This window comes from Natator depressus, chromosome 14, assembly GCF_965152275.1.
Source record: "Natator depressus isolate rNatDep1 chromosome 14, rNatDep2.hap1, whole genome shotgun sequence".
NCBI lineage: Eukaryota > Metazoa > Chordata > Testudines > Cheloniidae > Natator > Natator depressus.
Window position 1 is genome coordinate 6119678 of NC_134247.1, and position 13590 is coordinate 6133267.

A 13590-nucleotide genomic window follows, 5' to 3' on the forward strand; every position below is an offset into this window, starting at 1 on the left:
ATCCGCTGTTTTCCCCCATTCTGGACATGTTTCCAATGCAGTTTTCCCTACCCCAAATGGTAAACAACTGCCTTTATCACACCATGCTCTTTATTCTCACAATTGTTTTGGGAGTTTTTATGTAGCTTCTCATGTCACGTACTCAGGTGGCCACTTGAACCCCACAGTATTTGAATTTACACAAATATTTACTAAATCTCTTATGATTTGAATAGGAGATACCACAGATGCAGAAATGTACTAAAATCAAATATCATGGGATTTTTTAAAAGGTTTATTATTCCTGCTTATTTTACCCCACTACTTCATGTATGGCTCAGTCTCCCAAAATGCCAAGTACTCTGGTTTGTGGTGGTGGTATAGCTGTGTTGGTCCCAGCATATGAGAGACACAAGATAGGTGTAGTAAAAATCTTTATTAGACCTACTTCTGTTGGTGGAAGGGAGAAACTTTCAAACTTTGCAGAGCTCTCCTTCACCCAAGAATTAAAGGATATCATCAAACCCTTCTCCAAACAACTTCAAGAGAAACTTTACAACTTCATACCCCACAAACCCACCCCAGGGATCATCTGCATGTTCTGCAAGATACACAAACAAGGGAATCCAAGCAGACCCATTGTATCTGGCCACAACCCTGTTACTGAGCAAATATCAGGACTTATAGAAACCATCCTCAAACCACTCACCATTACAAAGGGCCAGCTTCCTCCAGAAACTATGCCACATTAACAGCCTCCCTCAGAACACTGTCCTTGCCACCATGGATGTCCTCTCCCTGTACACCAACATCCCTCACTATTACGCCACCGCTGTCTGCTTCAAATATCTACAAGACAATGGACAATGCTCAGCAATCCACCTCAAACACATTGTCAATCTCATCCATTTCATCCTTACCCATAAGAAGTTTACATTTAACAACAAACACTTTGTTTATACCATGAGTACAGCCATGGATACTAGGACAGCTCCCCAATATGCCAACCTCTTTGTGGGCCACCTTGAAGAAGAATCTCTGGGAAAATGCACCACAAAAACATGTACCTGAAATACATTAATGATATTTTCATCCTCTGGACAAATGACCCAAACTCCCTCGGATTTCCACACCTACCACCTGTCTATCAAACTCTCTGTAGAACACTCCCATATTAGCATCAATTTCTGGGACACACCAAGAAATCTGTTATCTACAGCCAGGCACTCAGATTCCAAATAACATGCTCCGAAAGAGAGAGCCCAGGATACACACCTCCACACATTTAAACTTCCTTTACTAACCAAGGACACTCCACCAGAGAAGTAGGTCACATCATAGAATGGGCCACCCAGATACCCTGGGAGAACATGTTACAGTACAGCAGAAAAAAACAAACACCAACTGCACAGCCCTGCTTGTCACCTGCCACAGGTATCATCAAACACGTAGAACCCATGCTCAATTGGAACCCCATCCTGAAAGAATGGCATGACACACCAACACAAAGTGGCACCAAACCCTGCCAGAACAACAAATGCAAAATGTGCAGCCACATCTCCACTGCCACAATGATCAATATCCCCACAACTAACCTTTTCAAGATCCATGGGTCCTACACTTGCCTATCGCAGCATGTGGTGTACCTCATCCAGTGTATCAAATGCCCCAACAACTACTATGTGGGTGAAATGAGACAATCACTATGCTCTCTAATGAACTCACACAGGATGTTTTTGTCTTTTATCATTTTTCTATCACCTATGGGCAAACACCTTTCACAAAATGATCACTCTGTCTGACCTCTCAGACCTTGTTCTCAACGGAAACCTTCACAAGACAAGCCTGGGAACTTAAATTCATTACTGTGCAGCACACTAAAAATCATGGACTTAATAGAGGCACTGGTTTTATGGCTCATTACATCAATTTGTCACACTCCCTGCTTCCTACTAACCCTCCAGGGTCCTACTATTGCAGAGTTGCTAATTGTCCACTTCATTTTAAGTGATCTCTTACAACATGCATGAACCCCATATGCTTAACAGTCTGTCCCACCTTGTATTTAGCTGGGTTGCCTTCTCCACACCTGAAGAAGAGCTATGTAAAACCCCAAAGCTTGTCAGTTCAACCAACAGAAATTGGTCCAATAAAAGATATTCCCTCCACCTGCCTTGTCTCTCCCTAGTACTCAGGTCTCAATCCAGCGAACCACTTAAGCACATTCTTAACTTCAAGTACATGAGCAGTTATATGGACGTTAGTGGGACTAGTAATGTGCTTAAAGTTAAGCGCAGGATCGAGTGCTTTGCTAGAATCGGGGCCAGAGTATTCAGCATCTTGCGGGACTGAGCCTCTAATGAAGGAAGAGTTCCAGTTGGCAGCATCCCAACACAGGCAGTCAGGACCAAGGATCAGAGCAGGGGCAGACCTGAGGCAGGGAATAGCGGAGGAGCGCATAGTCAGGGTTGATACCATGGGTCAGAATCCAAGTCAGGTTTCAGAGTCTGAGTCAGAAGCTGAAGTCCAAAGGAAGCCGAGATAGAAGCCACCAGTTCAGGAGCAAGGAATGGTTGGGGCAGCTACAGGGAATCTGTGTTGTTGCCTGGACACTTCCTGGCATGCCCCTTAGATTTATATAGGGCTGGGAGCCAATCAGGAGTCGTGGGGCTGCTCTCTGTCACACCTGTTGAGGCGGGGCTTCCCACGATCTGTGTCCACAGTGGATCCTGGGCTGTGGAGTGCAAGCTGGTCACAGCTGCCGCTAATTGGCAGCATGGAGATGTCAGCAGCAGCACTGCAGGCCTGAGTTCTAGACCCCTGGGGCCTTATGTTTATTTTGTGCTGACTCTCAACTTCCCATATTTTGTCTTCTCCAAACTTTGCAAAATATTGTACTATGTTCCTTGTACTCTGCAATTGTAGATCACTTGAATAACATTGTGACCCTGACTGAAGCTTGGAGATTCCACTTTGTTACGGTCTGAATCTGTACAAGTCACTTACAGTATTTTAAACAGTTGCAATATTATTTATTATAGTTTCTTAATTTATGATTGGAAAAGTTTAATAATGTGAAGAACTTTGAAGTATGTCTCCCTTAATTTATTGTTTATTACTTCAGTTCTTCATTCTGTGACACGGACAATATTAGGAAATCAGTTGTATTGCTGAAGGCCTATTGTTACCAAATGAGGTATTGATATTAACAGGGATAAAGTCTTGGCAAAGCATTGCAATTATTGTAAATGGAAAGTAACTTGTTCATTGAAGATAAAAATGTTAATTGCAGCATTTCTATGCCAGATCTCTTGTGCTCTGCAATGATGTTCTGATTTGTATTCTAGGTTTTCTTTGCTTTCATGCTGACGACTCTATTTAAAAAATCAAAGCATGTGGGTGTAGTTGAATTTTTGGCAACCCTGGCTTTTGGTTTTGTGGGTCTCACTATTGTCCTGCTGGATGATTTTCCGAAGTCTTTTGTATGGACCCTAAGCCCCTTGTGTCAGTGTACGTTCTTGATTGGGATTGCACAGGTAAGTAAACTGTGTGTTATTCTTTACTGCCTTTGCATGCCCAAACAAATGAAGAGTAACTTGATATGATATAAGATCTAGCTAAGATAATTAGGAGGCTCCCATCATCATCACCATAGCCTTAATGTATTTGTCTTCACAATACCCCTGTTCGATAGGGAAGCACTGCGATCCCCATTTTACAGAGGAGGAGCTGAGACAGAGAAGGTAAGTGACTTGCGAAGGTCATACAAGAAGTCTGTTGCAGAGTAAGGAATTGAGCCTGGGACTTCCAGGTGCCTGTCTAGCACCCTAATTACTTCCTCTTTAGGATGTAACTTTTCTTTCCTATTTAAGAATGACTAGCTGTGGTCTGTAATGTATGTAATGTTTCACTTAAATCAGCCTCTGTACCAGATGACTGGAGGGGAGCTAAGGTAACACCTATTGTTAATAAGGGTCCAGAGGCGACCCTGGCAATTACAGGCTGGTAAACCTAACTTCAGTACCAGACAAATTGGTCGAAACTATAGTCAACAACAGAATTATCAGACACATAGATAAACACGGCGTGCTGGGGAAGAGTCAACATGGCTTTTGTAAAAGGAGATCATGCCTCACCAATCTATCAGAATTCTTTGAAGGAGTCAATAAGCATGTGAACAAGAATGATCCGATCTATGTAGTTTACTTGGCTTTTCAGAATGCCTTTGACAAGGTCCCTCACCAAAGAATCTTAAGCAAAGTAAGCAGTCATGGGAATAGAAGGAAGGTCCTCTCGTGGATCGGTAACTGGTTAGAAGATAGGAAAGAAAGGGTAGGGATACCTAGGGAGGTGGTGGAATCTCCATTTTTAAAGGTTTTTAAGGCCCGGCTTGACAAAGCCGTGGCTGGGATGATTTAATTGGTGTTGGTCCTGCTTTGAGTAGGGGATTGGACTAGATGACCTCCTGAGGTTTCTTCCATTCTATGATAAGTTTTCACAATGAAGAGAGGTAAATAGTGGGGTTCCCTGATGATCTGTACTGGAACTTGTGGTATTCAACATCTTCACAAATGATCTGGAAAAGGGGTTGGAGAGTGAAGTGGCAGAATTTGCCACGATACAAAATTATTCAAGATAGTTAAGTCCAAAGCAGACTGAGAAGAGTTACAAAGGGATCTGACAAAATTGGATGACTGGGCAACAAAATGGCAGATGAAATTCAGTGTTGATAAGTGCAAAGTAATGCATGTTGGAAAAAATAATCCCAGTTATACATACAAAAGGATAGGGTTTAAATTAGCTGTTGCCACAGGTCTTGAAGTCATTGTGGATAGTTCTCTGAAAACTTCTGGTCAGTGTGTAATGGCAATCAAAAAAGCTAAGAGAATGTTAAGAACCATTAAGAAAGGGATAGATAATAAAACAGAAATATCATAATGCTGCTATATAAATCCATGGTGCACCCACAACTTGAATACTGTGTGCAGTTGTGGTCACCCCATCTCAAAAAGATATACTGGAATTGGAAAAGGTGTGGAGAAGGGTAGCGAAAATGATTAGGGTATGGAGGGATTAAAAAGATTGGGACTGTTCATTTTAGAAAAAAGATGATTAAGGAGGGATATGATAGAGGTCTATTAAATTGTGGTAGGTGTGGAGGAAGTGAATAGAGGAATGCTGTTTACCCCTTCACCTAACACACAAACTAGGGATTACCTAGTGAAATTGATAGGCAATAGGTTTAAAACACAAAAGGAAGTACTTCTTCACACAACTCACAGTTAACCTGTGGAACTTGTTGCCAGGGGATGTTGTGAAGACCAAAAGTGCCACTGGGTTTAAAAAAGAATTAGATAAATTCATGGAGGATAGGTCCATCAATGGTTGTTAGCCAAGATGGTCAGGGACACAACCCTGTGCTCCGGGTGTCCCTAAACCTCTGACTGGTTGAAGCATCTGGCACTGGCCGCTGTCAGAGACAGGATACTGGGCTAGATGGACCATTGGTCTGACCCGGTGTGGCTGTTGTTATTTAAGATATAACTTTTACTTGTCAAGTTACTAATACACTGCAAATATTTGTCTTACCTCAATTTCAAATATTTTAAATAGTTTAATTTTTTTCTATAAATTTGTGAATTTTTAATTTTTTATTCATGGCACAAAGTATGACTTTTATAATTCCCTACAGCAAACAACTTAATATGAACTAAAATACTGTGTGCCATTATTTTTTTTTCTTTTGAGACTAGCATTTCATCCTCTTTGCATTTGTTACCATGACAACCGCCCACGCTTAGTTCTTATATAATATTACTTTGTAATTTTATTTTTGTACTGTGTTGTCATGTTTAATTTCAGGTTGATGAAAATACAATTTGTAGTAGCTAAACTTTTTCATGTTGGTTTGCAGGTCATGCATCTGGAAGATTATCAAGATGGTGCAATATTTTCAAATTTAAATCACGGTCCTTATCCACTAGTTATTTCTCTTATTTTACTGGTTCTGGATAGCATGTTTTACCTACTTCTAGCTGTCTATCTTGATCAGGTCATTCCAGGTATGTTGTTAAGAGTCTGAGATAAATATTGAACAGAACCACATAGGTCCTGAATTTCATAAGTCCACTTGAAGTCTGTGGCAGCTTTGGGTGCTAAGCGCTTCTGAAAACCAGACCCTTAATTGATGGCTCTCACATACTATATTTAAATAAAGTGTCCAAGACACTTTGGTATATAGTAATGCCACTTTCTCTGTTCTTTTGCTTTAACTTCATGTAAAGCAACACTCATGTCAGGCAAAAAGATGAGAAGTGTGTTTGTTAAATATTTATAAATGTATTTATAAATGACTTATATTTTAAAGTAATATTTATGATTTTTCATTGAAATGAATTTTACTTTTCTGAAATATGCTAATGAAGTGGAAAAAAACCACACAGATTGGGATTTGATTCTGCTTGGTTATATTTCGTTATTTCTGTTTTGTAGTCGCCCCTTCTCAAAAAAGATATATTTGAATTGGAAAAGGTTTCGAAAAGGGCAGCAAAAATGATTAGGGGTATGGCACATGAGGAGAGATTAATAAGACTGGGACTTTCCATCTTGGAAAACAGAAAATTAAGGGGGGATGTGATAGAGGTCTATAAAATCATGACCGGTGTGAAGAAAGTAAATAAGGAAGTGTTACTTACTCCTTCTCATAACACAAGAACTAGGGGTCACCAAATGAAATTAATAGGCAGCAGGTTTAAAACAAACAAAAGGAAGTATTTTTTCACACAACGCACAGTCAACCTGTGGAACTCCTTGCCAGAGGATGTTGTGAAGGCCAAGACTATAACAGGGTTCAAAAAAGAACTAGATAAATTAATGGAGGATAGGTCCATCAATGGCTATGAGCCAGGATGGGCAGGGATGATGTCCCTAGCCTCTGTTTGTCAGAAGCTGGGAATGGGTGACAGGAGATGGATCACTTGATGATTGATTACCTGTTCTGTTCATTCCCTCTGGGACACCTGGCACTGGCCACTGTCGGAAGACAGGATACTGGGCTAGATGGACCTTTGCTCTGACCCCGTATGTTCTTATTATTGTTCCAGAATAATTTTCTTTCCTTATTGACCAAGCTGTTATCACAGTCTTTGCAATTGTTCTTCTTGGGAATTGTGTCTGTCCAAGATGTTATGTTAAGTTATTGATGTGTTCATAAATGTGATACACCTGGGAACAAATGTATTAATACCTATGAACAAATTTCTCTCTACTGCATGTGTGAGATCTTTCAATACAAATTCCTTTGCTTCTGATCTTTTTCTCTGTGATGTGGGTATATAAATCACTCTTCTCAAGATCCTAATTCTGAAAAGTATTTAAGTACTTGCATAAATCCATCACTTCTCAGCAAAACACTTAAGGATAGACTTTGCTGAATAGGGATGCTTTCCTTAATCAAAACCGTAGTGATGGGTTTAATGATAAGCAATGTGGCATGATCAGGCCCAGTTTTCTTAGCCAAAATCCAAACACTGAATCATATCTGTTCTTAACATTCAGAAGGCTTTCTTTCTTTCTTATTGCTTAGGTGAGTTTGGATTACGACGGCCATCATTTTTCTTTATGAAGCCCTCGTTTTGGTCAAAGCGCAGAAGAAATTACAAGGAGTTATATGAGAGTAGTGTTAATGGAAGCTTAAGTTTCAGTGAGATGGTTGAACCTGTATCTTCAGAATTTCAGGGAAAAGAAGCTATCAGGTATAACTTCCTGCTATGGTACAGATTTATTGTCGCACTTCCCCTGTTTTGTGTGTGCCTGCGAATTAACAGTAATTTTTAATCTGTTGATTCAAATACCATATGGTGTGCATTACATCTAGTTCTTTACACATTAAAGTAGCAATTGTCCATTTTCTGTGAAGCCACATCTTCCATTATATGGATGTTTTCCAAAGATGACAAAGTTGGTTTTGGAAAAGGAAATGTTTTACCTACTATATGTCAATCAAATCAAACCTTCTGAAAATAGTCCTAGTCTAGCAGGATGAAGCCACATGAAATCCAGGTTCTTTGGTTTCAGTGATGCCATAAGTGATTTCAGATGCTGAAGTCAGGTGGGTTTACGGTTCAAGAAAAAAAGTCTTTCTCTGTTAAAGCTTGAAAACTGGATTCAGATATATTTTGTAAATCCCTTTTGGTATTTATGTGAAGAATTGCACATTCCACCAAAGCCACACAGGGGAGCCACTAGACTAGCTTTCCCAGGATATGCTATACAACAACACTGTAAAAGCGATCCATTTCCAGCACCTTTTGCAGTCCATGTGGAAAATGACATTAATTCTCTTAAATCTGTACCTTCGTATATTCCCAATATTTTAATATAAGCGTTTATTCTGGATCATCCATATGAGCTATTAAATCACTGTTATAGTGGCATGATAGACATTGGGAAATAATCTAAATCTCCATTTTTTTACATGGTTCCATTAGTCTCAAACAAAAATATTTGTGTTCAGTAGCCAGAATCAGACTTTTTTTTTTTTTTTTTTGGTTAATGTCTTAAAAAGTTGTTTTGAATAAATCCACTTCAGTGTGAAGAATCAGGTTTTCTCCCCAGATCGTCCTAAGCTCACATAAAATGCTGGATCATTCTTACTCCTTGGCTGATTCCACATCAACCAACGCTTTCCCCTTTGTCACTGATGTCAGCACCATCCTCCCATATCTGTGATCTTCTCACACAAAGATTTCATACCCTTTCCCCCTACCTTGCTCTCTACGTGTAGATCACACCTCCTGACTTTATCTGTACGGCCACTGCACTTTCTGAGTTCATCTAGTTCTCAAAGACCAACTTCAGCTAGTTTCTCCAAAGGCACCAGGACAGAACTACCTTTATCTGAATAAGTTTGAGGCGTAATTGTGGGGAGGACAGGGATTTCATATAGCCTCTTTAGGAGAGGAAAAACATACCGTGGTTAACTTAGTCTGTCTTACCGCCACTTTGTCCACTACATTTCACCTCTTCTGTCTACCATCTGTCTGTCTCCTGTGAGCTAACTGGGGCATAGACTCATAGAATGGGCCTTCTATTCTGTTTAGAAAGTGCCTAGTACATTGTTGGTGCTATTAGAAATAAATAACAGTATGGGTTACTTAAAGAATTATTCGGCTGCCATGATAGAAAATACTGAAGTCCATGAGGAACACCCTCACCCCCTATTGCCAGCTCAGAGAGGCAATAATATAAACAATTCACACAAAAGATTGCAAAAAGATGTTCACTCTCTTGATTTATACATGTTTCTCCAACACATTTGTGTGATTTCAGGATAGCAGTAAAATGTGTCAAAACCTTTCTATATCACCATTGCAGAGTTGTTCATCTTGATCTTTCCTTGCAAAAGAAAATGATATTTTAAGCTCTTCTTCTTTAATAAAATGACATGTCTTCTTTCAGAATCAGCTGTGTTCAGAAAACATTCCGCAAAAAGGGTGAAACTGTGGAGGCTCTCAGAAGTAAGAAAATGTCTAGCTTCTAAGCTACTTATCAGAAATGGAAGGAGAAACAACCCATGAATAATGTCTTTTGTGCTTTTTCTTTGGGCGGGAGCATGAAGTGTTAAGTATGGTTGTGTGTGTGCTCCCTTGTGTCTTTAGCCAGTCTGCCTGTAACTGTATGACAAAGGGGCTCATAACAGACTCTGTAGCCTCCTCTTTGGTCCTTTTCCTTGTGGGGCGTCGTCTTTCCCTTCCATGCTCCGAGTCCCCTTTTCTGTCTCCTAACTCCAGTAAGTATGCACAGAGGAACCTCTTACTGGCTCCCGTGAGCTAGTGGTGTGGGAGCCTCCAACTCAGTGGTTCTCAACTGCTTGCAGCCCAATCAGCACTCAGCTGTGGCCCATGTGACATCCTCAGGGCCATACAGGTAGTGTATCTATTGTGTGCACGTGGCCCACATAACACAGAGAGCTACATATGTGGCCCACAGTGGTAAATAGGTTGAGAACCACTGCTTCTAAGCTCAGGTCTCCTCATAGGCAGTGCTAGCAGGGAATCTAATCCCCACTTTTATTTATTGCTGCTGTTGCAGTTTTACCAGGCTGTGTTCAAATGTTGAAGTGAGATGTTCCTTGGAATACAAAGTAAATGCATGTCCTATATGTCAGTATTTGAATTTACTGCAGTGACATAAGCCTGTGCAGAATAACACAACATATGTCATTAACTTCTTATTTCACTTGCTCCTTTCTTCTTTCTGGGTCAGGTTTATCCTTTGATATATATGAGGGTCAGATTACAGCTTTACTTGGGCATAGTGGAACAGGCAAGACAACACTGATGAATATTCTTTGTGGACTCTGCCCACCTTCTGATGGTAAGAATTCTCTGGCTTTAGGGGAAAAATAGGACGTGTATGGCTGTAATCTACTTATTTTAATGTCCTTTTTTCCTTCCTTCAAAACCTGAGGCCACTGATGTTTGAGGATATTTCAAGTTACGCTCGTTTTCTCAGGCGATCTGAAATAGGTTAATTTTAAATTATACGTACATTGTAATTGATGAAGTTAGTCTGTGTATGCTGATGATCAAAGTAGCGGTTGGGTTTAAAAAACACTTAAATTCTTTTTACTTTTTGTTCTTTAGGGTTTGCATCTGTCTATGGACACAGAATCTCTGAAATTGATGAAATGCTCGATGTAAGAAAGATAACGGGGGTTTGCCCACAATTAGATATACATTTTGATGTATTAACTGTGGAAGAGAATTTATCGATATTTGCTCATATTAAAGGGATATCTCCCAATCTTCTGATACAAGAGGTACGTCACTCAGATATAAATTATATACGATGTGTATTCACTGTTAATGTAGCTTTATTGATTGCATAATGGAAGTCACTTTCCAAGTCTAGTTTATAATAAAAGACCAATACACTGTTTTATTAAAGAGGGAAAATATAGGAAGATACTTTAAGTAAATTTTGTTGAATTTGTTTGTTCTACTATAACGAAATATTACTGGAACATATAAATACTAATGCTTGTTTACAAACATTGGCCGCCTATAATTTATCCAGTCTTGGTAGGTTAAACTTCAAGGCCCTGATCCTGCGTAATAGACACTGTTGACAATTGGTACAGGGGTTTGCCTCCAAGAAGCTCATTCCAAGAAAGGGGCTTAAAAATGTTAATTAGAACAATTTAAAATGATCAATAATTTGTCAAAATGTAACATAAGACTGCTGATAATTATGCCAGTCACGTTTTAATCACTGTATCTCATTTCGGTTGACATGAAACACTTCTGTTATATTTTTAAAGGTGCAGAAAGTGATGAATGATTTGGATATGCAGCCCATCCGAGATAACCAAGCTAAAAAATTAAGTGGAGGGCAGAAGAGAAAGCTGTCGATAGGAATCGCTGTTCTTGGGAGCCCAAAGGTAAGGGGGCATAAGCACAGTCCTAAGTTACTGCTTGTTCCGTATATATGCATGGATAGTATACCCGTGTTCATAATACTTGGCAATTACAAGCGATGCAAATAAGAAGGTGCAAAAATATGTCAACTCTTCCTATGTTTCATACCAACTCTGGCTTAAACAATTTAAAATTGCCAAGTTGACGCATGCAACCTTTACATTGCAAAGAGTTAACTGTGTTAGTGAATGTAGAAACTGGATTATATCATGCTTTTCTGTGGTAAATTAGCATAAAAGGTTACACTGCATCTGGAATGGAGGGTAGCGCATTGCACCCTCTAAAAACAATACAGTATAAGTTGTCAGAGAGAGCAGGTTCATGGCCTGAAAAAGCCATGCAAGCACCTGGGACATGACAGAGAGTTTATGGCTCTTTCTGATTACAAAGTTAAATGGTTGCTATCTGTGACCTATATGGTGTGATGCTCCTTTAGACTGGGTACATGTTTAAAGGCTGCAGTGTACAGATGTAAGTGACAATACTGTTAGCCGATGGCCAGGGATGTTTGGTGAGGTGCCAGCTATGCCCGTTTTATACCATCCGTGACTTTAACCGCTAGGACGCACTGTCCCTTCGCGGCGGGCAGCCCGGGCTAGGCTGACGGATGCCCCAAGGTCCTAACCACCCGTGACTTTAACTGCTAGAGCTCAGAGCTCCTTCGCAGCGGGCAGTCGACACTGACTGACAGGTGCCCCAATGGCAGCACTAAGAGCCTCTCCACACCCGTGACTTTAACAGCTAGAGCTCAGAGCTCCTTCGCAGCGGGCAGTCAGGATTGACTGACAGGTGCCCCAAGAGTTTGCCCCGTGGAGGCGGCACAACTCAACGCTAGGCTCTTAGTACTCTCACCAAATGGCCAGGCTTTATAGCGAAAACGGCTGAGGTTCTTTAATTGTGTTGGCTGCTTTACAGTAAACCAGAGAAACAAGTCAGGCTTATGCACAAATGGTTACCAAAATTTATTAAACTAGATTCTAATCATGTGGTTAGAAAATTGCTAGTGCCTACTTATTTAAATGTAGAGATGTTACACACACAAACAAGTTACAAAACTGAAGCTACAATCCCAAAGAAAGAAAACAAAGTATAGAGCTCTATTTCAAAATATGTGTACACTAAAGATAGGAGATCAGGTGTGGGTGCTTCTTACCCTCCTTGCATCTCTCGATTCCAGCGGTGCCAAGCCAGGATCGGTCACTCAATTCCGCGGAAAGACGAATAAGGGACAAGGCTTAGGGACCCTCTTAGCTGCAGAAGCCTTGGGAGGCTGTCACTTATCTGACCAGCAGATAGATAGTGAAAAGCACTCAAAAATCATGGTGCTGTAGGTCCCCTACTTATACCTCGGTACTCCTTTATTCTCTTTCTCCTTTCTTATGCCAAATTGGGGCTGGTCTGTCTGGGCGACGCCAGCTCTCGCAAGAGTAGTTTACACTTGCAAGGGAGAGAAACAATAAGTGTCGACTACTGGACATTCCTTTTATTAGGGTAAATATTTTCCCACCTAGGATGTTGGTGTGTGTGCATCACGCTATTTAGTAGGGGCTAAGAGCCATGTCTGTCACAGCGCCTCTGCCTGCTGTGAGCCTAATCGTTGTATATGTTCCCAGAGGCACACTGTAGCAGCACACCTGTGCTTTTCACAGCTTCAAAGGCTGTGCTGGAATTTATGTTAAGTGCCCTGTTCCGTGTGTTCCCAGCAATGCTGGTCTGGGGGTGGGGGCTGGCTGTCTGGCTACACAATACCCTTCATGATTTCCTACCTTTTTAAAAATATACATATTAAATGTCACCAACTATTGGTAAAAGGAACTAATGTGTCTTTTTACCACTGTAGTTTAAATTTATTTATAGTGGGAACCGAATGTATCCAGTTGTGAAGATGCATTTCTGAGGTAGTGTGTGGTTTTTCTGTTCATCACAAATAGGTGATGAACTTTTTAAAAAAGTAAATAGTTATGATGGATGTTTTGCATACCTTTTAGTTGGTTAAAGTAAGAAATTTTTCCCACCCTACCTTTAAACAAATAGAGCAAAACTGCCCTTGAATTAATAGTCTTCCTGGTTTCTGTAGGATTTTGTGATGTGGGTATCTCAGATGTGACTATGGAGGGTTTGGATTTTTTTA

At 40.4% G+C, this 13590-nt stretch overlaps 1 protein-coding gene across 2 annotated transcripts in view; it reads left to right on the forward strand.

Moving 5' to 3' along the window:
* ABCA5 (ATP binding cassette subfamily A member 5) overlaps nt 1-13590 on the forward strand; it is a 56585-nt gene that overhangs the window by 14043 nt on the left and 28952 nt on the right. For both annotated transcript variants that reach the window (XM_074972167.1, XM_074972168.1), the window contains 7 exons: nt 3327-3515; nt 5894-6041; nt 7565-7733; nt 9439-9497; nt 10246-10356; nt 10626-10801; nt 11303-11422. In XM_074972167.1, the coding sequence (XP_074828268.1) occupies nt 3327-3515; nt 5894-6041; nt 7565-7733; nt 9439-9497; nt 10246-10356; nt 10626-10801; nt 11303-11422 (972 nt within the window). The remainder of the gene's footprint in view (nt 1-3326; nt 3516-5893; nt 6042-7564; nt 7734-9438; nt 9498-10245; nt 10357-10625; nt 10802-11302; nt 11423-13590) is intronic.